This window comes from Crinia signifera, chromosome 5 (assembly GCF_055691185.1).
Source record: "Crinia signifera chromosome 5, ASM5569118v1, whole genome shotgun sequence".
Taxonomy (NCBI): domain Eukaryota; kingdom Metazoa; phylum Chordata; class Amphibia; order Anura; family Myobatrachidae; genus Crinia; species Crinia signifera.
In genome coordinates, this window is record NC_139221.1 from 282,047,462 (window position 1) to 282,072,529 (window position 25,068).

The following is a 25,068-nucleotide window of genomic DNA, read 5'->3' on the forward strand; positions in this document are numbered from 1 at the left end:
AAGTCATGGGTTTGATTCCCACCATGGCCCTAACTGTGTAGAGTTTGTATATTCTCCCCGTACTTGCGTGGGTTTCCTCCTGGTACCCCGGTTTCCTCCTGGTACCCCGGTTTCCTCCCACAATCCAAAAATATACTGGTAGGTTATTTGGCTCCTAATAAAATTAACCCTATAATGAATGTGTGTGATGTACATGTGGTAGGGAATATAGATTGTAAGTTCCACTGGGGCAGAGACTGATGTTAATATTCAACTATACTCTGTATAGTGCTGCGGAATATGTGTGCACTGTATAAGAAACTGTTAATAATAATAATAATAATAATAATAATAATAAATAACTTTACCTCCGTTGCAATTCATCTAGAGTTTCATAAAGCTTGGGTCTGTTTGTTGCATCCAACACGTTTCTTATTTTTTTTGTCTCAAACATTAACTCCTGTGTTAAACAAAATAAATAACAAATCAAAGTGCTCAGAAATGTATTCTTTAAATCTATTTGAAATAGATCTATCCTGAAAATACAGGAGATTGTTCTGTAGTATTGTCCCTCACTTAGGGCCTAATTCAGAACTGATTGCAGAGTACATTTTGTTTGCAAATGGACAAATCCATGTGGACTGCAGGTGGGGCAGATGTAACATGTGCAGAGAGTTAGATTTGGGTGGGGTATGTTCAAATTGAAATCTAAATTGCTGTGTAAAAAAGTCGCCAGTATTTACCCTGCACAGAAACAAAATAACTCACCCATATCTAACTTTCTTTGCACATTTTATATTAGCCCCACCTGCCATACACATGGTTTTGTCCATTTGCAAACAAAAAGTCTGAATAGGACCTTTGTGATCTACACACATTTTGTTTATTATTGACAACTACTTTACGGTTCATACTGTATATATATCATGGATTGCATTTGCAATGGGATCTGGGTGCAAGAACACAGCATATAACCCAGCACAGACAGGGACAGGCAGGCCCGAGGAGAGGTATGTCGGGCCCTGTGCGTGGCCTAATTGCGGTAGGCGTGGCCACACCCTCTAAGCGGGGGGAAAAGTGAAACCCTCTAAACCAGTCGAGGGGGCAGTGTTATCACCCCACTCAGCAGCACAGCACACACCTACATTAGGTGATGTGCTGACAGACTCAGCATGAGCATCTCATACACTGTCTCTGACAGGGTGTAAGCTCATGCTGCTGCCCGGGAGAGAGGAAGGGGAGGGGGATCAGACCAGGGCCCCCATCTGGCCCCTCAAGCAAGCCCGGGCTCGGGTATTTAGTATCCGCTCTCCCTCCCCCAATCTCAGTGTATGAATGGAGCACATTCTTGCGATGTGCCCAGTGTGGTGCTGCATCTGTGAGGTCCCGCTGACCATATATGCACAGCAGCTACTTCTAGGGAGGATTTCAGGGGAACCCTCTGTGGTGACTAGTCCACTGGCTACATCAGACTACTGCCAGCTGTAGATAGCAGTCGTTGTGGAGGCCAATATTGGGAATGCTTCACATTCCGGATAGTGATCTGACAGTATTGCATCCCCCATAGAAGCCTATTGGGGATGTGTGCAGCCGGTTTGCAAATAACAAAAAATTGCTGAATTTTATCGCTATTTGGCATCACACTTGCTTGCTTGATGTCAGCTGCCTGCCCTGCTCACGGAGGAGGGCGCCGCTAATCTAAGGCACCAGGGAATGAATTAGATTAGCGAGCGCTTCTGAAATCATTCAATGGTCGGCGACCATTGCTATATCAGGCTCTTATTGACAGTAAATTGGATAAGTAAATATAACCGATGGATTATTTAAAACATAGTACACAGTAAAACTGCCTTATGTATATATTATAATGTAATGACCTTGAAGTCTGCATCCACTCCGTCAAAGCGCTTAGCGTCTTCTGGTAGCTGGTTTCTTATATCTGCAGAACCAATAAATATGCTTTCTAGATGAGACCAAGTACGCTGGACCTCCATCCATATGTAAATCACTGAGTCAGCCAGGTTTAGTCTCTTCTGCCAACTGGACACTTGCTCAATAAAATATTCCACATACTTGCTTTGCATGATAGCCTGCAACTGCACCTAAAACGTTGTGCAGAACACAAGGTCACACATGGAACAAAGGAAAGCAAGTAAAACCAATGATAAAAAAACAAACACACAGAAATTTCCAAAATCTTTTAGTTTGTAAGACAATCCGCTTGAACCCATTTGGAAAGTAAAGAGCAGAAAAACAAAAGCAATCTTTGCTTGGTGTATCCACGACCATAACATGACCTTGTGACCCCCCCCCCCCCGTCCACCGCACATTGCCGGTTACTGCTGACATAATTATCGCATTCGCTCTAACATATGTGATAATTATGGCAAAGGACAGCTCTTGCGTTAAGAGCCGTCCTTTGCGGTGAGCCAGCGATGCACAGCGGGTCCCAGCAGCTCCCCCCTTCCCTCCCTTACCCGGCTATTTTGCTGCTGCTGTGGGCGGGCTCTCCTCCTCCTTCCTACACTTGAAAGAGGATACAGTGCAGGGAGGAGGAGGTTTTTACTTTTATTTAGATTAGAGAATCCCGCCCAGTATGTGACATGACAGGCAGAAGCTGATTGGTTGGTTGGCTGATGGTTGGTTGATTATCATTTGTGAAGCTTAGTGCATCTGGCCCAGTGTCTGAAGTCATTATTTGAAATCATCTACAGTGAGAACTGCTAAATACCACACCCAGAGAAATACAATATATCGGTCTTATAGGGTCAGGAAGTTTCCAAGCCCAAGTGACATTAAAATGGTTATGGATAGTGGAGGTGTTATCTGCCATTCTCTGGATAAGAAATACATTTAAAAATGTTGGACTTGCAGACTTTTGTTTCATCCATGTAATCTATGCTCATAGGTGTGCGCACATTGAGTGTTAAGGGTGCACAGGCACCCCCTAATGCTGTGCCCCCACCCCCACACCTATTGCTGCTAGTAATACCAGCAATACCTTTTACCAAAGACTTTTGCTTTAGACCTGTATTCCGTTAAAATAAGCACCCATCAATCAATTATGTGTGTTTTGCATTATTAATTGTATTACACCATTGTCATATCACTACATACCTGTGTCATCCAGATAGGATTTTGACTTTATTTGCATGTACTGTTATACAGAGTAATTAGAAGATTAAAACTGAAACAGGCAGAATATAATGGTGTGGCTGAGAGTCGTTGGTACTTGTTTCCTAGAAGGGCGCCCATCGCGGGCATCGCATGCCATTAGAATGGCATGTGATGCGACTGATGCGATGGCCGCGATTTTACATAGAGATGCATGGTAAAATGTAAGTCGCATCGGTCGCATCGCATGCGGCCAAAAAATCGCATGCGATGCGACCGACGCGATTACCGCGATTTTACATAGGGAACAATGTTAAATGTCCCAATTGACCCGATTTCACATAGGGAACAATGTTAAATGGCCCACAGACCCCAAATACCCACCCTGAAGTGTGAAATGCCCCCCCCAATTGTTAACGCCACCCCACGATCAACATCAACCCGAAGCGTGGCGAGCGCAGCGAGCCCGCAAGGGGCGACGGTACGCGTCCTCCGACCTTTTCATACCCCCACTATCCACGTCGGCGTGGAGCTGAGAATAGAAAGCGTGGCGAGCGCAGCGAGCCCCACGAGGGGACGCGTAATACGAGCCCGAAGCGTGGCGAGCGCAGCGAGCCCCGCAAGGGGACGCGGAATACATGTTAAGTAATCCATGTCCCCTCGCCACGCTTCGGGAGCGTGTTCCGCGTCCGCTCGCCACGCTTCGGGCTCCTATTCTCAACTCCACGCCGACGTGGATAGTGGGGGTATGAAAAGGTCAGAGGACTTGTACAGCCGCCCCTCGCGGGCTCGCTGCGCTCGCCACGCTTCGGGTTGACGTTGATCGTGGGGTGGCGTTAACAATTGGGGGGAGGGGGCATTTCACACTTCAGGGTGGGTATTCGGGGTCTGTGGGCCATTTAACATTGTTCCCTATGTGAAATCGGGTCAATTGGGATATTTAACATTGTTCCCTATGTAAAATCGCGGTAATCGCGTCGGTCGCATCGCATGGGATTTTTTGGCCGCATGCAATGCGACCAACGCGATTTTTTTCCTTGCGATGCCTAAGATCAAAATCGTGGGCGCCCTTCTAGGAAACAAGTACCGAGTCGTTTTATATTGTAGTGAGTGCACGCCTGATTGGCGGTGTTAGACAGACCCAATGGCGGTGTTAGACATGCCCAATAGGTGGTGCTAGGCACACCGCTTTGACAGTGCATCACCTAATAAAATGTGCTGCGCACGCCTATGGCTATGCTGCTATACATATATACTGCATTGTTTAGGTAAATCTGCGTATCTGAAAACACGGTACTGTAGGTGCTGAGCCCTGGTCAACACTCCTGTTAAGTCCTTGGTTCTGTTTACAGCAAGTGGTTTACACACACTCAGCAGGGTGGTAAGAAGGGACACAGATGCTTCTGGGAAGAAGTGAAATCCAAACATTTTCGTTTATCAGATCATACCATTTTTACAGCTTGTTTATATACTGTATATGCCTATATAAAGCATCCTGTGCAAGACTTTTTGTTTATATAGGTCTCTTTTCCATCTACAGCTTCCAGAATTACCTGGTTGCTGTCCAAGGTCTCATAGAGCTGCTCATCGGATTTTATTAGCGGCGTTCCAGTACGATAGTGCTTTTCATAGGAGAACTCCAGCATGGTCCAAGTCTGACTTATCTCTGTAAGTATCTAAACATTAGAATGGAAAGTTAATATGTGCTTGTAACAGCTGTTACTGGGGTGGCCGGAAAGATGTGAAAAAAAAACAAACTAAGAATGTAGGCTACTTTAGATTAAGGTCAGTATTTTGCGTTGCATATGTTTGACCAAGATGGAGTAGACTCTGCTCACACCTCCATAGGCTGCAAGCAGAATCAGCCTGCAGACACGTAATACCCAAAGCTGGCAAAAACTGTTCAAGTGGTTTCCAGATCAGCTCCTTACTGACTTTTTTCAGACACAGGCTGTAACATGGCAGTTAGCAGGTGATTGGCTGGGCATTTATCTCTCCTTATCACCCTTGCATTTATCTCTTGTTAAGGCTTAATACATCTGTTCTATAAAAAATCTTACAAACATCCCCCCCCCCCCCCCCCCCACCCACGCCTGCCCACACAGAGGAACATGCCCAGCCATCAGCGGGACACTTCACATTTATAAACATATTGAGCCAACTAGAATGTAGATCATTTTAGTATCTGATTTTAATTTAAATGAATGCAAAAGATGGTGCCATAGTGGTCCAGCTCACATACTTATCTCTCTTATACCCCTTTTACACCGCCGAAAAATCCGGGTCAGCGGCGGGTCAGACCCGGATCCGCGGCGGTGTAAATGGGGGGTATCCGTTTCCATTTACACGGGTCCTCTACCCAGGTCCTGACCTGGGTAGAACACGGATAGGACCCGTGTAAATGTCGGTGTAAATGGTCCCGCTGCGGGTGCAGGCACCCGCAGCGGGTCCACAGCGTGCAGCGCTGGGGAAGATGTTCCCAGCTGCTGCGGGAGGAGGGGGGTCCCTGCGGCTGCTGAGGAGAGGGGGGTACCTGTCAGCCTGCTGTGCTGGGGGTGCTGGGGGTACCTGTCCTGCCTGCGGTCGGATCTCAGCGGAGAAGATGATGTGCGCCGCTGCTGTATCACCCCCCCCCCCCCCCGCATCCGGCAGCCGGTCCCTGCGGCGTATGGAGTGTCAGTATCGGCGGTCCCTCCAGCGCATAGGAACTAGTACTAGTTCCCATGCGCCAGAGGGACCCCCGCCACTGACACTCCATACGCCGCACGCCGCAGGGACCGTCTGCCGGGGGGGGGTGGTACAGCAACGGCGCACATCATCTTCTCCGCTGAGATCCGACCGCAGACAGGACAGGTACCTTCAGCACCCCTTGCACCCCCCAGCACCCCGGTACCCCCAGGTACACCAAGCACAGCAGGCAGGACAGGTACCCTCCGGCACCCCCAGCACCTTAAAAAAAAAAAAAAAAAAAAAAACACTTAACCTGGGTCAGCCCTGATATATATATATATATATTATATTTCTATATATTATATATTTCTATATATATATATATATATATATATTTATATATATATATATATATATATATATATATATATATATATATATATTTTTTTTTTTTTTTCTATAAATATATATATAAAATATTATTTAAGGCAGGGCTGACCCAGGTTCAGTGTAAATGGTGCAGACCCAGGTCCGACCCAGGTCAAAGTGCTGTGTAAATGGGGTATAAAGCAGGGTCAGACCCTGGATACTCCAGCATTCAAAGACCAGGGTCCGACCAGGGTTTTTGGTGTAAAAGGGGTATAACTCTACACAATTACTTCTCATACTGTATATCAATAACAAATTTCATATATGCTACCAGTAACGTGTTAAAACTTTTGCAGAGCAACCTAACTTCATACCCAGCCACAAGACGTAAACAGATCGTACAGTATGAAACGCTTGAGTATATTCAGAGGTAATTAAAGAAACAATTGGACAGTGGAACCCTTTAGGAAAACAAGCATCTGAAAGGCTTACTTTCTCAGTGCCCATCTCTTTCACAGCCTTGTCCACAATGTTCCGGACCTCATCTTCCACCTTATGCAGCTGAAGAGCAAGCAAGTCTGACAGCGTGGTTTGCTCAGTCATTGAAAATTGCACCTTTCAAAATGTCAAAAATATTGATTTTTTTTTTTAATCATCACCATGTGATAGCCAACATTACTTCCTGATACATAGGGGCACATTTTCTAAGATGTGTATTCTACTTCACATGCTATGGGCAACCAATCAGATCCTGTCTACTATCTTCTAGGGTGCTAAATTAATAAGAAGTAGATTCTGATTGGTTGCCCATAGCAACATCACATGTGAAGTAGAATATAGTGGTAAATATGCGGAAAACACAAAGGACTGTGGATGGTGTGTTGGCTGGCAATAATGCAAACACAATTCTCATATACAAGAGTTATACTAGAGTTATCATATACTGCACTCTTGACATTTTGTGTATGGGAAAATCTATGGGGTCTGTTTAGGAAGACACCGGGCTCACTGCAAATATGGATTGACACATTTTCTAGGGGATACGGTCGTTCGGTCGACCACTAAAGGTCAACAGAGCTTATGTCAACAAATTAAGGTTAACATGGCTAAGATCGACAGGGCGTAAGGTCGACACAAGCATTAGGTTGACAATGGAAAGGTCGGCAGGTCAAAAGGTTGACATGAGTTTTTCTCATGGAGGGAGAATTTAATGGTATGCACAACACAGCGAGGCACCCTGCCCAAAGCATGGCGAGCGCAGCGAGGGGACGCGGGACACTGATACGGTGTCCAATTGGAGAAACTCCTGTCAACCTTTTGACTGTCAAACTTCCCATTGTCAACCTAATGCTTATGTCGACCTTCAAACCCTGTCAACCTTAGCCCAGAGGCGGATTGGCCCACCGGGAAACCGGGCCATTTCCCGGTGGGCCGGACCAGATGTCCCTCCGGCTGGGCCGCCTACCTTGGTTCCAGGGCTGCCCGGACCAAGCGGCCGCAGCCTGGTCACAAACGGAACAATTGCCTAAAACAAATATGGCAGTCGCATATATGAATATATTGCATTTACATATGCGGCGGCCATATTTGTTTTGGGCGATGCTGTACTCTGTGTGACCAATTGCGGCCACTGGTCGCTGTCCGATGAAGACGATGGCGGTGCCTTGTGAGTAGTGTCATCGTCCCCCGCCCGGGCTGTATCGTCAGCACCCCCCCCCCCGTTTCATGTGTTGGCTGTGAATGGAGGTTGAGATTTGACTCTCTCTGATTTAGCAGGCGCCCCATAGGTATAGGGTAACGCCATCTTAACATGGTGTTACCCAGCGATGAGAAGAATAGCTTTTTGAAACTTACTAAACCACGGTCCCCAAACATATCTATGGGGAAGGAGGCAAGCAGCAGTGAGAGCTCGGATTCCTGCTAGCAGCCCTGATGCGGCGTGCTCCTCCCCCTGATACTGGCACTTAGGATGATTCCTCAGGTGCCTCAGGCATCTGAAGCATAATTCGTGACAAGCCGACCCTCATGGCCGTGATAACCCATGGGATCGGGAATTTATTCCGGATCCCATGTGTTAATGCACAATTGAGGGACCTTTTCACTTGATAAAAACGGGTTCTGGATACTATTATACTGACCGTCAGACATAACTTGCAATTGGATACCCACTAAGTATGTTTATTCTATTTATACACAAATTTGCCAGGAAAAAAATAAATGTAAATAAATACAGATGCAACGTTACGGTAAAAAAAGAAAGAAAACAAAACAGTTTATTGTACCTTAACGGTAAACATTTAAAAAATAATAGTGAAATAATGTAATTGAAGAAAGCATGCTACAGTATGTATCAGTAGCAATGGATAAAGCGATATATAATTCAGGAATCAGTCACTGAAATCTAGGAGCCAGCAGAGGTGTGTGACTCAGCAGGAATTAGAGTATGACATCCAGCAGTATTTGGGCTTTGTAGACAGAAAGCTGGGATTGGTCTATCCTTGCAGTAGCCTTAGGAATTGCTCACACACAAGGATCTAGATTATGATACTGTATGTGCATAGGCGAATCTAGAATTATGGTAATGGGTGGTCCCAGATCTAGACATAACAGTGGGGAACTTTGTGCAGCATAGCCGTGCGGCAAAAAGGGGACGTGGCCTCATGGGAAGGAGGCATGGCATCACAACAAGGGGTGTGGTATTACACTTTAGACCATACACAGTAATGCCCATTACACATTTTAGCAAACTCCGTAATACCCATTACACATAAAGCCACACACCGTAATGCCAATTACACATAAGGCCACACACCATAATGCCCATTACACATTGCGCCACACATCATGATGCCCATTACATACTATATAACAAACCGTAATGCCCATTACATATTTGCCACATAAGTGTTGCTTACCTACGTGCTCATTGCTAGGGGGTTCTTGCTTGATGGCACCATCGTACCCATTACACATGATGCCGCACACCATAGTACCCATTACACATGATGCCACACACATAATGTCCCTTACACATGATGCTGCACACATAATGCCGCTTACACATGATGCTGCACACCGTAATGCCCCTTACACATGATGCTGCACACATAATGCCGCTTACACATGATGCTGCACACCGTAATGCCCCTTACACATGATGCTGCACACATAATGCCGCTTACACATGATGCTGCACACCGTAATGCCCCTTACACATTAAGCGACACATTATGCGTAATGCCCCCACATACCGCCACTTGTAGCGTCCCTTAAGCAATGCTCCCAAAAGTGCCACTTACTGTAAATCTTTATATGAGCCTTCGCTGCTGCTGCAGGGAGAGATGGAGAGCGGGTGCAGCTGCTTCTATGGGGAGAGGAGCAGAGTGCAGTGCAGAGCACGCTCCCACTCCCCTCCTGGTGTCCCCTCTAGCCGAGTGGACATTTTAAATATTGTGCGCACTGTTGTTGTGCGTGACGTTGGGGGAGCACGCCGGCATCACATGATTAAAGGGGGTGTGTGCTGAGGTGAAAGCGGCAAGAAGAATTGGAGCGGAAGCTGCAGGTGTGACAGTCATTGACAGCTGGGCAGAGAGCAGGGGGCTGCCCGGCTGTATTCAGAGCACTGCAGGTTACGGCTGTTTGAAATAATACCCCTTTCACAACAGAAAATGCAGGGATTTACCCGGAAATATGGTCCCAGGATCATGCAGGGACATTCCCAGGCTGACCCCTTATACACCAGCCTAGTCCCTGCATTTTCTGGTGTGAGGGGGAGAGACAACCACTCCCCTCTCCATACCCCCCTTTAACCAACCAGCTATATCTTCGGAACCAACTGACCCATTTACATGAGTAATATCCTATTGAAGAACTTTTGAGTTGGCTTAGAATGATTTTGGTCACGTGAAACAGGGCTGTTTAGTTACAGAGAAATCTGCCATCAAAGAACATAAACAGTCATGAAATTACATTTAAGAAATGAAATAAAAAAAAAAAAAACGGTTTAACCTCAATATCCCTGGAGCCAATCAACCCATATGGATCCAGCCTGGTTTCAGATTGAAGGCCCAGCGATTTGGGTTCGTCTGAGATCAACCTCGAGCTTCAGTGATGCCGAAGGGGGAACTGGCAGCCATTGAACTGGGTGGGGGTCGGAATTAGCGGATCCCACGTTATCCTATAGGGAAAATGTTCCAGCTTTGCCTGGCCGTATATCTCCGGTTCCCAGGGGGCTAGAGACACGGGGCTGGGCTTGTTGGAAAGCCCCATCCCTCAGCTACAAAATGGGCTAATGGGTGGTCCTGTGCACCCCCGGACCACCCCCTAGATTCGCCTATGTGTATGTGTACAAATAGTTTTATGATAATTCAGTCGTTTTCAAGTGACAATGTTCAGCAATTTCATGCAGCTAAAGTAAAAACTAAGGGGTTGATTTAGAGGTAGACGCAGATGCGGTTTCTGGCTGTCGCCCATATTTATTTATTATTTTATTTATTATCAGTTTCTTATATAGCGCAGCAGATTCCGTTTCGCTTTACAATTGGAGACAGTGATACAACAAACTGGGTATTTACAGTTTGTGACTTAATGTATATTTGTGACTTAATGTATATAAGTGCGTTTAAATGTGCAAGAGATGCCCACTTTGAGCATCTGTAATACTACCTACTGCGTCTTTAGACGACACCAGCACCATGACACCTATGGCAGGTGCAGATTTACTATCTGAGTATGGCCTCCTAAGTGCAGCTTGGTACGCAAACAGCGACACTCCAATAAGAGGGACCGTAGCTGTGACTCTATATAGCTACCCTCCAGTCAGAATCTCCCAGGACTGTAAATAAATCCCTGTATGCTTTATTATGGAAAGTAAGCTAAGGTAGAGTACATTAGCATATAATATTTGAAAATATGGCAGCGATGTAATTTATGCACCTTGCCCACAAACTTTTCAGCTTGTGGGCGGGATTCTCTAAAATCCGCAGCCCTCTTCGCCGGCCACCGCATTTCTAATGACCGCATATTCTCTAAAATATGCGGTCATTAACGCAAGGGACAGCTCTTGTGATAAGAGCTGTCCCTTGCGATGCGGCGCCGTTGCTGGACTTCCGGGTCTATGACCCGGGAGTCCGTCTGCGCATGCGCAGACTGACGCGCCAGCCGCAGGGCATGCTGGGTCCCATGACGGATCCCTCACACACCGCTGCGGTAAGAAGCCCATAGGCTTCTGCAGGGAACCGCCAGCTTTTGCTGGCGATTCCCTCCGCAGCAATGACACTGCGGAGGGAGGTTAGAGAATACAGAAATGCGGTAAAAACCCCGATAACGGGGTTTTTACCGCATTTCTGTGATAGAGAATCTCGCCCTGTGCCAGTGGAAAAATCGCATAAGCACCAATACCTGCTCAGCCTGTCAAGAACACATCCACCTTTATCATACAAGTGGGACTCTTGGTCTGTGGTAATGTCACATTAAAGGTAAAATAAAATCATGTATTTTAGATTAACTTAATAAAGTTATTTTTTAAGAATATAACTAAACATCTATCTTTATAAACTGCACTATATATAATACATTTGTAGCCTTGCAGAAGTGGCGTCTTATACTTATGCCTCAGCTGATTTTTTTTTTTTTTTTTATACTGAGACACCCGCTTGCAGCATCTTGCAACATCTTGCAACAGTACATTTGTGTCTCTGAGCCTCCTGTGTGAGTCGCGGCACATCTTTGGAAGCAGCTGCTTATAGCAACAAGCCTGTAACATGCCCATGTCGGCTTAGCCACCCTCTGGTTACCGCCCAGGAATACCCACCAAACCCATAGACCCTGCATCTAAATCTTTCCAGTGCGTACATGTGGAAACAATTAGGATACATTCACTCTGTACCAAAAACACATGCGCTGAAGAAAAACATTGGCCATTTACATGAATAACTGCTTAGTGCAGGCATGTCCAAACTGTGGCCCTCCAGCTGTTGTGAAATTACACATCCCAGCATGCCTTGCCATAGTTTTAGCATTCCCTCATAACAATACTGTGGCAAGGCATGGTGGGACTTGTAGTTTCACAACAGCAGGACATAGGGGTTTATTCTAGTTCATTCTTTCTGACAAAATCCTTCTTAGATGGACAAAACCATGTGCACTGCAGGGGGGCAGATGTAACATGTGCAGAGAGAATTAGATTTGGGTGAGTTATTTTGTTTCTGTGCAGGGAAAATACTGACTGCATGATTTTACACTTCAATATAGATCTCACTTTGAAGAAAAACCCCACCCAAATCTAATTCTCTCTGCACAAGTTACATCTGCCCCACCCGCAGTGCACATCTGAGAAGGATTTTGTCAGAAAGAATGGACTAGAATAACCCCCATAGTTTGGACATGCCTGGCTTAGTGTGTGACTCTAAACCAATTATATACAAAGGAACAGACCTTATCTGAAGGTGCATAATCTCCACTAAGCACCAGGCATGCCAGAAACCTACCTTTGTGGCAATCATTAGCTGGTGCCAGTGCCTGTCACGTATAGCCGGGTTCTGTAGATCAGTTACAGCTCGCAAAGAAGTGATCAGGTTTTTCACAGTCATATCTAAGCCTGCATATGCGTCCCAGGAGCGGACCTGCTTGTCCAGTGACCAGATTTCCTTTATAAAATTAATGAAATAGTTAAAAATAATAGAAAATTCAAAAATCCTATATAATAAAAGGCTAACACTACTCCTCTACTCTATGGGGGGAATTTGAGCACAGCTAGAAAAAAAAATCAAGCACATTAGAAGTGGTGGCTCCTGAGTGGGGCTGCAGCACAATCCCAAATTTCAAACAGGGGAGCCACACCACCTGCCAGTGAGTCAGTTTGGAATGGCAGTTGCTGGGCCTCCCTTAATTTTGAACTGGGCTGCAGCCCCCTTCTGGAGCATCCCCTGCATATAAGTATCCGAAACTGCCCAAAGAATGTGGCAATTTCTCTTAATCTTCTAATAACAAATTTTAGGCTAGTTTAGTCAGACATAAAGGGTGGCACAGAGTGATAGCGCTACCCAAAACAAGATCACAGGGGCTATCTCTGGGTCCACATCTAATAAAGGTCCTGCAGTTATTGGTTGGTAATCTGATATTTTTGATGCCACCGGAATGCAGTTGTAGGATTATAGAACTAATTTACTTACAGAATACCCCTTTAGCATTGCCTAAATAACCTGGGTTACTGCTGGGTCTAGGTGCTGTGTGAAAGCATTAAAGTGATTAACCTGGGTCAAGCAAACCGGCATTTCAACCTGGGTTAAACCTGAGTCGCAGTGTGTGTAGTGGGTGATCCAAGTTCAGTGTGAAAAGGTCTGACCCAGGTTCAAAATCCTGGATTTGTGATTTCAAAGCGGATCAACGTTGTCATATCCAGATCTATAAATCCTCATTGTGTTAAAAATGCTAAAGAGCATTTAACATAAAACAAAAACTTACATTTGACACATAACTACAATATTTTGAGAAGACATTGGTGAATATAAAAAATAAAAGCCAAGTTTCAAACAGCCTAAACCCTAAATTGTCGCCTCTACGTCCATAATAAAGAATGATCATTATGTACTTTAATCAATGTGCATAACGCGCTGGAGAACAATATTTTTGTAGAGCATTTCATAATTGTGACAGCTGTGGAACTTGCCTTAGAAAACCTTCTGAGTTCGACATCCATCTGCTCCACATTAATCTGCCTCCACTGAGTTTTAACCCAATCAGTGATGCTGGTCTGTAAAACAAAGATGAAATATGCAGTAATTACCCGGGCCATTATTTACATTCTAACACATCCTGAATGCCACATATTACTCCTAGTGAGATATCCACTGACCCTAATATCAAATTCAAAGCAATTGTTAGCCCATGTGACCGCTCTGGGGCCCAGTAGCATATGTGGCCCTATGTGGGCATTATACAAATCTATATTTATTTCACTCAAAATAGAGTGAATAAATTATGTGCAATATAAAATTGCCATTTAGTACTTGTAACGTTGCATTGTATAGCTATCTATAGAAGATCCATGCAATGCAATGCTTTTCTCTGCATTGTATGGCTGGCACTAAGTAGATGATGGGCCGTTATATTCCTAGCTTATCATTGCTATCTTTGACTCCTGTGAAATTCAATGGGGTGTTACCATACCATTACCGATCACTGAGGCCCACGGAACTCTAAGGATGAGATGCACTAAGCTTGAAAACTGATAACATGGAGAGTGATAAACCACCAGCCAATCAGCTCCTACCTGCCATTTTTCAAACACAGCTTCTGACATGGCTGTTAGGAGATGAATGACTGGTTGTTGATCACGCTCCATTTTATGACTTTTCAAGCTTAGTACATCTAGCCTGAAGACCACTCTTCCTCCCTTGTCTTACACCTTACATCCTTCACTGGCTCCCCTTCCCTTTCACAATCCAATGCAATCTCCTCACACTCACTGATAAAGCCCTCACCCACTCCTCCCCCATTTTCATCTATGACCTCATCTTCCTTTAAACTCCCACCTGTCCTCTCTGCTTTGCTAATGCATGCCACCCCCCTTCCTACTGATTACCTCCTCCCACTCCTACCTCCATTTTGCAGGTTCTGATCCCTTTCTCTGGAACTCTCTACCTCTCACCATCAGACTCTCTGGTGTAAAACTTTCTAGAATAGATGGAATCTGCTTGGTTGCCATCTTCACTAGCACTCCCATCTTTGTAAAATCTGACCCATCTCCTTTAGAATATAAGTTGTCACAAGCAGGGCCCTTTTCCCTCATGTGCCCCTCCTCCTCTTACAGTATTTAAACTATCGGTACTTGTTTCCTAGCATGGCGCCCAGATTTCCTACGTACGGCACCATAGGGAAATCATCACATCGCATGGGCCATTATAGCGGCATGCGATGCGATGCATTATTTTTTGGGATTTTTTAATGTAATTTTCTCTATGGTCATTGTATTCCCAATATATTGCATGGGATCCCATCGCATGTCCCGCAAAATCGCATGCGATTTTATAGGGTGTGCGATGCCATGACATTAGGTATACAATAATATGATTGTATGTCCCAAAAAATAGGTTTAACGCACCCCCCCCCCCCCCACCCGAAGTGTGGTGAGCGGCGGCGGAACGCGTGCTCTCACTTTTTCATTACCCCACCATTCACGTCGGCGTGTAGTTGATTTTATATAGTGTGGCGAGCGCAGCGAGCCACCGAGCCCGAAGCGTGGCGAGCGTAGCGAGCCCTGCGATTGGACGCGGATTATTTTACATGTATACTGCGCTCGCCACACTATATAAAATCAACTCCACGCCGACGTGGATAGTGGGGTAATGAAAAAGTCAGAGGATGCGATGAGATGGGCCTGGCGACATAAGAGCAGTGAATAAATTAACTAAAAAATCACATCGCATGCCACTAAAATGGCATGCGATGCGATTTTTTTACGCAGAATAGACCTCTAAGCAATTGGTGCCGTTCTAGGAAACAAGTACCAAACTAACTTCTACTCCATACTCACTCCAATGACACCAAATTCTGCGGTTTTCTGCCATCCTGATACTTATTTCAGTGTCATTTGCTAACTTTATATACCTTGTACTTCTCCTATATTGTCTTGAACTTTAATTCAATGTGCCCTCGTTTATGTAATATGCTATTGTAATAATAATAATAATAGTAGTATTATGTACAAGCATGTTACTATAATGATATGCTAACATAACATCTTGATAATTGCCCCTGTAGTAAGTTAGAACTTAAGTAGTGTACACATTGTGCAATTGACTTTTTATTCAATGCTGATTCGATCCCGAAGCACATGGTGTTGTGTACACATTCGATTTAGACTATATAGTACAGATCTGTACTATAGTCTTGCCGGCACAGTCTATTTTTCTATTTGATTTCAATGTTGCATAGCTACGCATTGGGATCGAATCAAAAGCATTCAATTTCTGTTCAATTTCGAGGTGATTTTGCTTATACTATATATAATATAAAATTGAATAGAAAAATAGACAAAATCGAACAGTGTGCATACCCTATTGGAATTGGCTCAAGTAAGTGGCATTATGATGTGTAGTATAATGTGTAAGTGGCATTACAGTGTGTGGCATATAGTGTAGGGGGCTCTATGGAGTGTGACAAAATGTGTAAGGGGCATTATGGTGTGTAGCGTAAGGTGTAAGAGGCATAAGGGGGGGGGGGGTGGGCGCCAGAAACTATTTTGGCAGGGGGGAGCAATATTTATAGTTACGCCACTGCTCAAATCTAAATGAATGAATGTATCCTTTAGGTACATACACACAAGAAACATCTGCGATCTTAAAATGTTGGGCCGATTATCGGTAAAAATATATATATATCAGACGATTTATCGGTAATCGGCCAATCTAGTGTGTGGGCACCTTTAGAACCTAGTAAGCTCACTATATAAGGTGTATAACATATATATTGGTGCACATGGGTTTTTATTTTTTACACAAATGTAATAATTTATATTCAGCTAAGAGTATCAAAGGTGAAAAAGATCAGGACTCTGGGGAAGAACTGAAGAGGCATCTCTGGTAGGTTGAAAAGAAATAAGGAAAAAAAAAACATGAATAAAATGTTATGTGTTTCGGGGCAAATAAGTAAATTAAAAATTGTAAGTGTAAGTAAGCACTTCCACAGCTACAGAATGAAATTAGTCACTGGGATATTTTTCTGACCATATAAATCCACAAAATCCCTGTGGTGATTCTGACCATCAAAATTATAAGCACCAGAATATTGAAGACACCTCAGTCATTATTACAATATTGACCCCTGTCCATATTGTCTCTGCTATCTAAAAGATAGCATGGGATCAGTATGAAATCACGGCGGTCAAAATACTGACGCCGGAATCTTGACCGCTGAAATACCGACAAGGGGGGGCCGTGGAACGCTCCCCCTTGCAGGCTCGCTGCGCTTGCCACGCAGCAGGCCCGCTATGCTCAGCACACTATTTTATTCTCCCTCTATGGGTGTTGTGGACACTCATAGAGGGACAAAGTGCCGGCATTGCGGCGGTCGGGATTCCGGCATCGGTATATTACGACCATGCTATCGGGATTTTGACCGCATCCCAATAGCATGCCGATAAGTGCTGCTATTATACATCTACTCCTGAGTTCTAGCATTTTATCAAGACCTATGGAACTCAGTACATTTAATCTGTGTATCCAATTGACCGCTAGAGATCAGAGCGTTTTGTATATAATTTCACTCAGCACCAAGGGTCTTGATAAAGGACTAGAGCTCAAAGAACTATTTACCAAAATCCTCCACATGGTGGTTAGTTTTGCTGTTGTACACACATGGGTCATTGGTTCATTTCCAACCAGGGCCCCATGTTTGTGTAATTACATAGGTCAAGATGGCTGCCTCAACCAATAGTGAAAAGTACTGTACTTTGTGTCCAAATGGAAAGACAGTGCTCTATAAATAGAATGTTTATTAATAGCAAATGTAGGGACATCTTTTATAATTCTCAGTACAGTGCTTTGTAATTGGTGGCGCTATATATAAATAAATGATAATAGTTTGCTAATCCATTTAGAAAAGTTTCAAAACCTTTATGTAATAACCACAATATTTTTCACTTACAGTTAGTGTAATACAATATACAGTATATAAAATTTGGTTGTCTTCACAACTTACACCTTATACTTTTGGTCAGGTGTGAACTACTAGTGGTACAGTTTGTGCATTGCACCGAGGCCTACCACACTGAAGAGGCCCATAGCTTGCAGTATTATAATGAGTCACAATGACATATTATAAACCACCCCCGATGTGGGATACCAATTGTAGTAACACAGAATCATCTGTGGATGCAGTACAGTCAGAGGTGCCCCATCTCTTTCTTCTATCTCGTATTCCCTTTTCTCACCTTTCCTTGCCTTATTTCATCCCTGATGCAGTCCAGACCTCTTTGAGGCAATCTTAACTTGAGCGGATGAGCAGTGTTAGCTCTTTACCTGTGCTGAAATGTGTGTATTATGGATAGGAGATGCTGGGCCCACCACTCATTCCTCCGCTGCTTTTGGTTTAATTGGCTAAAAACGAATTTTGATGGCAATAACTTAAAGTATGTTGCGTGATTATAAATCTTGCTTGAAAACCAGAAAATAATATCTGCATATTAATCATCTTCTGAGATCACATTGTAGAGAGGGGAGACCATACCCGGACATTGTATATAATATCCCACAATTCCTTAAGTAGTTTTATCTCTTCGCGGCACTTCCTCATCTGCTTGTAATCGGGGACGGCCACTTCAAACAGATTAGCGGATTCTTGTATGTGCCTCACTTCCTGCTCCAAGTCACGTAGATCCTGGTTGGCCTGTGGGATAGTTATAGCAAATATGACAAGACGATTCATCTTTTCTCTAGCACATTGTAAATCTATATTAATGATAGTGCAATTTATATATTCACTAGATACTACAGATCTCATAATACAAAAACGTCAAACACAGAGAACATTTTCCAGTGAATTCAGAGTCTGCATTTTCATTTATATTGGTTTTGCAAACAATTAAATCTTTATTGATATGGGGAAAAATAGCAATGCTTTGGAGCTTTGTTCATTTCAATGGCTTTATCAATTTCAGTGAACTGTTTAGTGCACATACTGGAAGCCATATTGAAATTAATGTGTTAGTTCAGGGTTTCTCAAACTATTTTGCGCCGGGACCCCATCAGACGATAAAAACTATTACAGGACTCCAGTAAGTTATTACAGAATGGTCACCACACATGCGTGGTCAGAAGATGGCACATACATGGCAGCATTGTAGAGGCAAAAATGATGCGAGGAGTATGAAATAACAGACAATTCAACAGATTTCTCGGACTGAGAGATTAGAGAAGTCATCAGCCTGATGGTCAACAACATGGAGTCACGACCCTATGCTCAGATGGTCATAACCAGTGGCAGTTCCAGAGGGGCTGCAGCACAGTTAAAAATTCAAATAGGGGAGCCACACCCAATGCTAGTGAGTCAGTTTGGAATGGCAGTTGGTGACAGATGAAGTCACTCCTCCATTTGAATTTTGAACTGTGCTACAGTCCCCTACTCTGGAGCTGCCAATGGTCAAGACCCATTCTGGAGTCAGGTGCCAGAGCGAGTTAATGAAACAAATAAAAAAGGTTTTGGTTAAGAGAACATAGCCTGTATAAATCTTTTATATATGTATTTATTTTTAAGTCTACAATTGTCAGAATTTGCTTTGAAAAGAAAAGCAAATGTTTGGCAAGTTAGAATGTTTAGATAATGATTCCATTTTCCCTTACTTGACTCTAAATAAAAAGAAAATTGATCTTTAGTAGATTCCTCTAAAATCACACACCACTGTGTAATGACAATGAATGCAATTAAATAAACTGCAGGATAAAATTAGCAATTAAGTTGGACTTCCTCCATTTCTATTATTAAACAGTTCTATTTTAAACTGAATGGCATTATATTCAAGGCATACGGTAAGAGATGAAGAAAAACTTGACAAATGAAGCACAAACAGATCATTTAGAATTACAGGAGATATTGCATTCATTGGTGCACCACATGAGCTGGCCGGCCACTGTTAGACTGAGGGAAGACGCAGACAAGTAGCCCAGCTATTCTACAGGTGAGTACAGCGGATTTGTAAGCAACACTTGAAATACACACACACAAAAAGAATTATCGGTACTCTTTACTTAGAAGGGCGCCCATCTCGGCCATCTCGGGCATTGAATGCACTAAAAAATCAGGTGCGATGCGACAGACGAGATGCCCGAGATTTCCCATAGGGAACAATGTTAAATGTCTCAATTGACTCGATTTTCCTGTTCAATGCCTCAATTGACCCAATTTTTCCATAGGAAACAATGTTAAATGGGCCACAGAGGCCAAATAGGCACCCTGAAGTGAATAATGGCCACCCGAATTGTTAACGCCACCCCACAATCAACGTCAACCCGAAGCGTGGCGAGCGCAGCGAGCCCGCGAGGGGCGGCGGTACGCGTCCTACGACCTTTTCATACCCCCACTATCCACGTCGGCGTGGAGTTGAGAATAGAAAGTGTGGCGAGCGCAGCGAGCCACCGAGCCCGAAGCGTGGTGAGCGCAGCGAGCCCCGCGAGGGGACGCGGATACCTTCACAGGTATCCGCGTCCCCTCGCGGGCTTCACAGCTGTCCGCGTACCCTCGCGGGGCTCGCTGCGCTCGCCACACTTTCTATTCTCAACTCCACGCCGACGTGGATAGTGGGGGTATGAAAAGGTCGTAGGACGCGTACCGCCGCCGCTCGCCACGCATCGGGTTGACGTTGATCGTGGGGTGGCGTTAACAATTCGGGTGGCCATTATACACTTCAGGGTGCCTATTTGGCCTCTGTGGCCCATTTAACATTGTTTCCTATGGAAAAATCGGGTCAATTGAGGCATTGAACAGGAAAATTGGGTCAATTGAGACATTTAACATTGTTCCCTATGGGAAATCTCGGGCATCTTGACGGTTGATCGCACCCGATTTTTTAGTGCATTCAATGCCCGAGATTTTTTACTAACGATGCCCACGATCAAAATCGTGGGCGCCCTTCTAAGTAAAGAGTACCGAATTATCAGCCCTGATGAAAGTGTTTCAATACACTGAAATGTTGCTCTTTTCGTTGTTTTCCAAATTATGGACTGGATTCTGAGTTAGTCACAGCTGTCCTAGTATATTTTATCTCATTCACATCTGCTACTTTATGCTTCCCTAGTGTACAACCCATGCATGTGAAAATCTACTTTTCTTTTGAGGCTCAAATACCATTTGGTCTGTCCTAGGGGAGATTCATAAACGAATGATAATCTTGTTATCACGCATTACAAATGATAAATGGTGCTATAGCCAAACAGTTCCTGACTTTCGTGTAAAAAAAAACTAAAACGTAGGAGTTACTTTGCTGGAGCTCCATTTATTATTCAGAAGGAGTAATAACAGGAATATCACTTGTTGTTAAATCTGACCCCTAGTGTGTACCCAGCTTTAGTATCTTAATGTGCCTGTAACACAGAAGCCCAGTATATACAATTGGTGATACTTTAGCGCTCTACTTATGTTCTACTGCGTGTGGTGTGGAAGTTGAGGAACAAACGAGAAGAATTGCAAATGTGATAAAAACAGATAGTCTGTAAATGAAAATGTCGTCCTGGGTTTATCACAGGAATAGGCCAGCGAGGTATCACTCTAACGCACCCCTCTAAAAGGGGCTTAAGACAGAAGCCCAGACAATTTTAACTACACTCCCTGTGGCCAGGAACAAACACACTTGTTATATCCCCTCCGCATGGTATGTTCATATACACCGTACCTGTGGCCCCAAATGGCAGCATACTGATGTGCTTGCTTGAGGAAGGGGGGGGGGGGGGGGGCAAATGGCACCCACCCGTACTTTACACCTCTGTTCCACAATATTACATAAAAATATGAAAAGGTTACATTTTTCAGAAACTTCACTGGGTCAATGTAGTAAGTACAGATTTTGAGACATTAATGAGGGTTATTTACTAATACAGCACACACACATCATGTGCATTGATCCAATGTAACCAATCAGGTATCAGTATCTATGTAGTACAAAGCAGACTATGAAAGCAAGTGGCTGGTTAGTTGCTATGGGGTGGGGCAAACATTGCACATACTGTGTACATGCAATGTTAGTGAGTGTTCCCTGCTGATTGGGGACACGGGGATTGCAGGGCAACAGAATGTGTGTGGCCTATGTCACAAACCTTATCCAGAAGTGTATACGGCATTTGTGCACCATATGAGAATGGAGCTTCCAAACAAAATGTTTCTCTAAAATTGTTCTGTTTCATCTAGAAAGACACAAAAATGGAAATTAAATAATCCCACATAGCAAGACTGATCATTACAGATATTGCTGTATATAGTATCTCACTTACATCAAACGCAACACATCGCTTCCTGATGACAGAAACCTCTGCTATCTGTAGGGGGGCCAGATCATGCTTCACAGTAATGGCTGTTTTCTTGGTATTGTTCCATTTCTCGGGCAGCTCCTGGAGGTAATAAGAAGCATGCAAACCAAATTCAGTCTACTATCCACTCAGAGGCGGATCTACTATTGGAGCAGCAGGAACAGTGCACCTGGGCCCCTGAGGACTAAGGGGCCCACTGCTGCCTCCGTCACCCACTATGCATCCTTGTCTCACCCGGTCACTCACTACGGTGTTGCATATTGTGAACTTGGGTTGGAGTGGAGGAGGGGGCCCAAATTATATATTTTTGCCTGGGCCAACCAATCACAAGTTCTGCCACTGCATCCACTGCTACATTCATGCATCACTCTCTGATGCAGTATTGGGAGCTCTCTGATATAGTGTAAACACTGTTTATATCCAGCTTTCAGGTGATTATTCTGAAATAAATACTGTAGTTTTATAGCAATCATAACTAGTCACCCATTGGCCATTTGAAATGTTTGGTTATCAAATAATATACATATAAAATATATATTTATTAGTGTTCCCTCTAGAAATGAGGGCGGGCAGGGCGCCGCAGCGCAAGGGGGGCAGACCGGGCCCGCCGGCGTCACAATTGTGGGCGGTCCCGGGCAGCGACGTCACGAAAAGGGGCGTGCCCGGGCCGCAACGTCGCGAAAAGGGGCGGGCCCGGCCGGCTCCGTCACTAAAGGAGGCGGGGCCGGCACCGCCGAAGTTACCGCGCTGCCGGGGAAGCGCTGGGAATCGCCGTCTAAGGCGGCGCTGAGCTTCCCCGTACACACAGCCAGGGCAGGCACCACGCTGTTTTAGCGGGGCGCTGCTAGCAGGGCAGGGCGCATTTTGCCCTGTAAAAATCGGGCAGGGCGCAGCGCCCCGCTATAACAGCCTAGCGGGAACACTATTTATATATTAATCTAAAAAATTAAACCTTGGGTAGAGTTTTACAAGATCGGCCAATGGATTGTAATGATCACACCTCCTATTGCTCAACCATAAGGCCACAGTTCGGTACTTGTGAGTTATCTGGGCGTCCGATTTTTTGATTGTATGCCTTAAGTTAAGGCATACAATCAGATGCGATGCGATACGATATCGCATCGCATCGCATGCGACCATCGGATGCGATGACCCGATTTTTCCATAGGAATCAATGTTAAAATGGACTGAGTCCATTTTAACATGGAATTCAATGGGAAAAAGGGGTCCTTTTCATACCCCTACTATCCAAGTGGGCATGGAGTTGGATATAAACCTGTGGCGAGCGTAGCGAGCCACCGAGCCCGAAGCGTGGCGAGCCCCGCGAGGGGACGGTATTCCGTGTCCCCTCGCGGGGCTCGCTACGCTCGCCACGCTTTGGGCTCGGTGGCTCGCTACGCTCGCCACAGGTTTATATCCAACTCCATGCCCACTTGGATAGTAGGGGTATGAAAAGGACCCCTTTTTCCCATTGAATTCCATGTTAAAATGGACTCAGTCCATTTTAACATTGATTCCTATGGAAAAATCGGGTCATCGCATCGCATCGCATCGCATCCGATGGTCGCATGCGATGCGATGCGATGTCCCGATCCGACCCGATTTAAAAATCGGACGCCCGGATAACTCACAAGTACCCACAGTTCTTATTTAAAAACCAATATATATATATATATATATATATATATATATATATATATATATATATATATATATATATATATATATATATATAATATATATATATATATATATATATATATATATATATATATATATATATATATATATATGATATACTGTGAATAATACAACACTATAGTCCTGTATTTAATTTATCCCAAAATAAAGAAAACCTAAAACTCAAGTACAGGAACTACAATGCACAGACAAGCTATAGTGCACTGCTGGTCAGGAGTTGTGGTACTATAATATTGTGAGTTTTACCTAGTATTTCATGATTCGGGATTATGTAATACAATCACCGTATACACATTAACAATGCAGCTACATAGTTACCTCCAGCTGTGTGTAAACCAGGTCTGGCAGTTTTTGCCCATAGCTCTCTAACAGTATGATGGTCTGCTTGATAGGGTCAAAGATCTCATCAGTTGCCGCCTGCCGGTCTCTCACAGCCAGGAGATGTTCCATGACGCCAACAAGTGCAGCATAATTACCTTCTGGCACCTTCTGCTGCAGGCCAGAGTCAGTCTCCTTAATAAATTCCTCCAGGTCAGTCAAGCTAAGAGTACAGGAACAATCACCGTCCACATTACTATATTTACCTCCAGTTACTCTTCTGTTAAACCTGGTATACACAGTCCTCTCATATTAAATACAGCAAAATAGACAAAGTGTATACTACTAGTTTATCTGATGATATTGCAGCATACAACCTCCTTACTTCCTCACTTACTAAATGGAAATATATCAAAATATTCTATCAATACAAATGAAGGTGATGGTTCAGGGGATGTTTTTGCAAATTTATTGTGATTATTTTTTTTCCGGCCTATCCAATTAGACCCCCATTATTTGTAGGCAGAAATGTATTCTTAACTTGCAAAAATAAGGTAACCGGATGATATATTTTACTGTTGGCCTAGACACTGTAAACCTATGTTGACACCAAAAGAATGACATGCAAAATGTCGATGTGATAATGATCGATGGGTGAAAAGGTTGATGTGAGTTTTTGCAGAAAAAAAAGCACAACCTTTTTTTAACTTTTTTACTTTTTATACTTTAGCATCCACGTGGATTTCGATTGGGAACTGTAAAGCGCACCAAGCTCATCCTTAGTGGAGCAAGGCTCCATGTCAACTTTTTAGTGTCATACTATTGCCTAGACAGTAGACCTTTCTGTCCACACTAATTAGCACACCCAAGGATATCCAATTAGCACCGATGTGAAACCAAT

The 25,068-nt window shown here is 44.1% G+C and overlaps 1 protein-coding gene across 1 annotated transcript in view; it reads right to left on the reverse strand.

Moving 5' to 3' along the window:
• The window catches only part of DNAH11 (dynein axonemal heavy chain 11), a 262,190-nt gene that overhangs the window by 161,895 nt on the left and 75,227 nt on the right, over nt 1–25,068 (reverse strand). Inside the window, exons 19-28 of the mRNA XM_083189115.1 lie at nt 24,168–24,390; nt 22,113–22,229; nt 21,939–22,025; nt 18,361–18,519; nt 13,802–13,885; nt 12,621–12,779; nt 6,625–6,747; nt 4,647–4,769; nt 1,857–2,081; nt 348–439 (exon numbers count right to left, since the gene is read on the reverse strand). Of these exons, the coding sequence (XP_083045241.1) occupies nt 348–439; nt 1,857–2,081; nt 4,647–4,769; nt 6,625–6,747; nt 12,621–12,779; nt 13,802–13,885; nt 18,361–18,519; nt 21,939–22,025; nt 22,113–22,229; nt 24,168–24,390 (1,392 nt within the window). The remainder of the gene's footprint in view (nt 1–347; nt 440–1,856; nt 2,082–4,646; nt 4,770–6,624; nt 6,748–12,620; nt 12,780–13,801; nt 13,886–18,360; nt 18,520–21,938; nt 22,026–22,112; nt 22,230–24,167; nt 24,391–25,068) is intronic.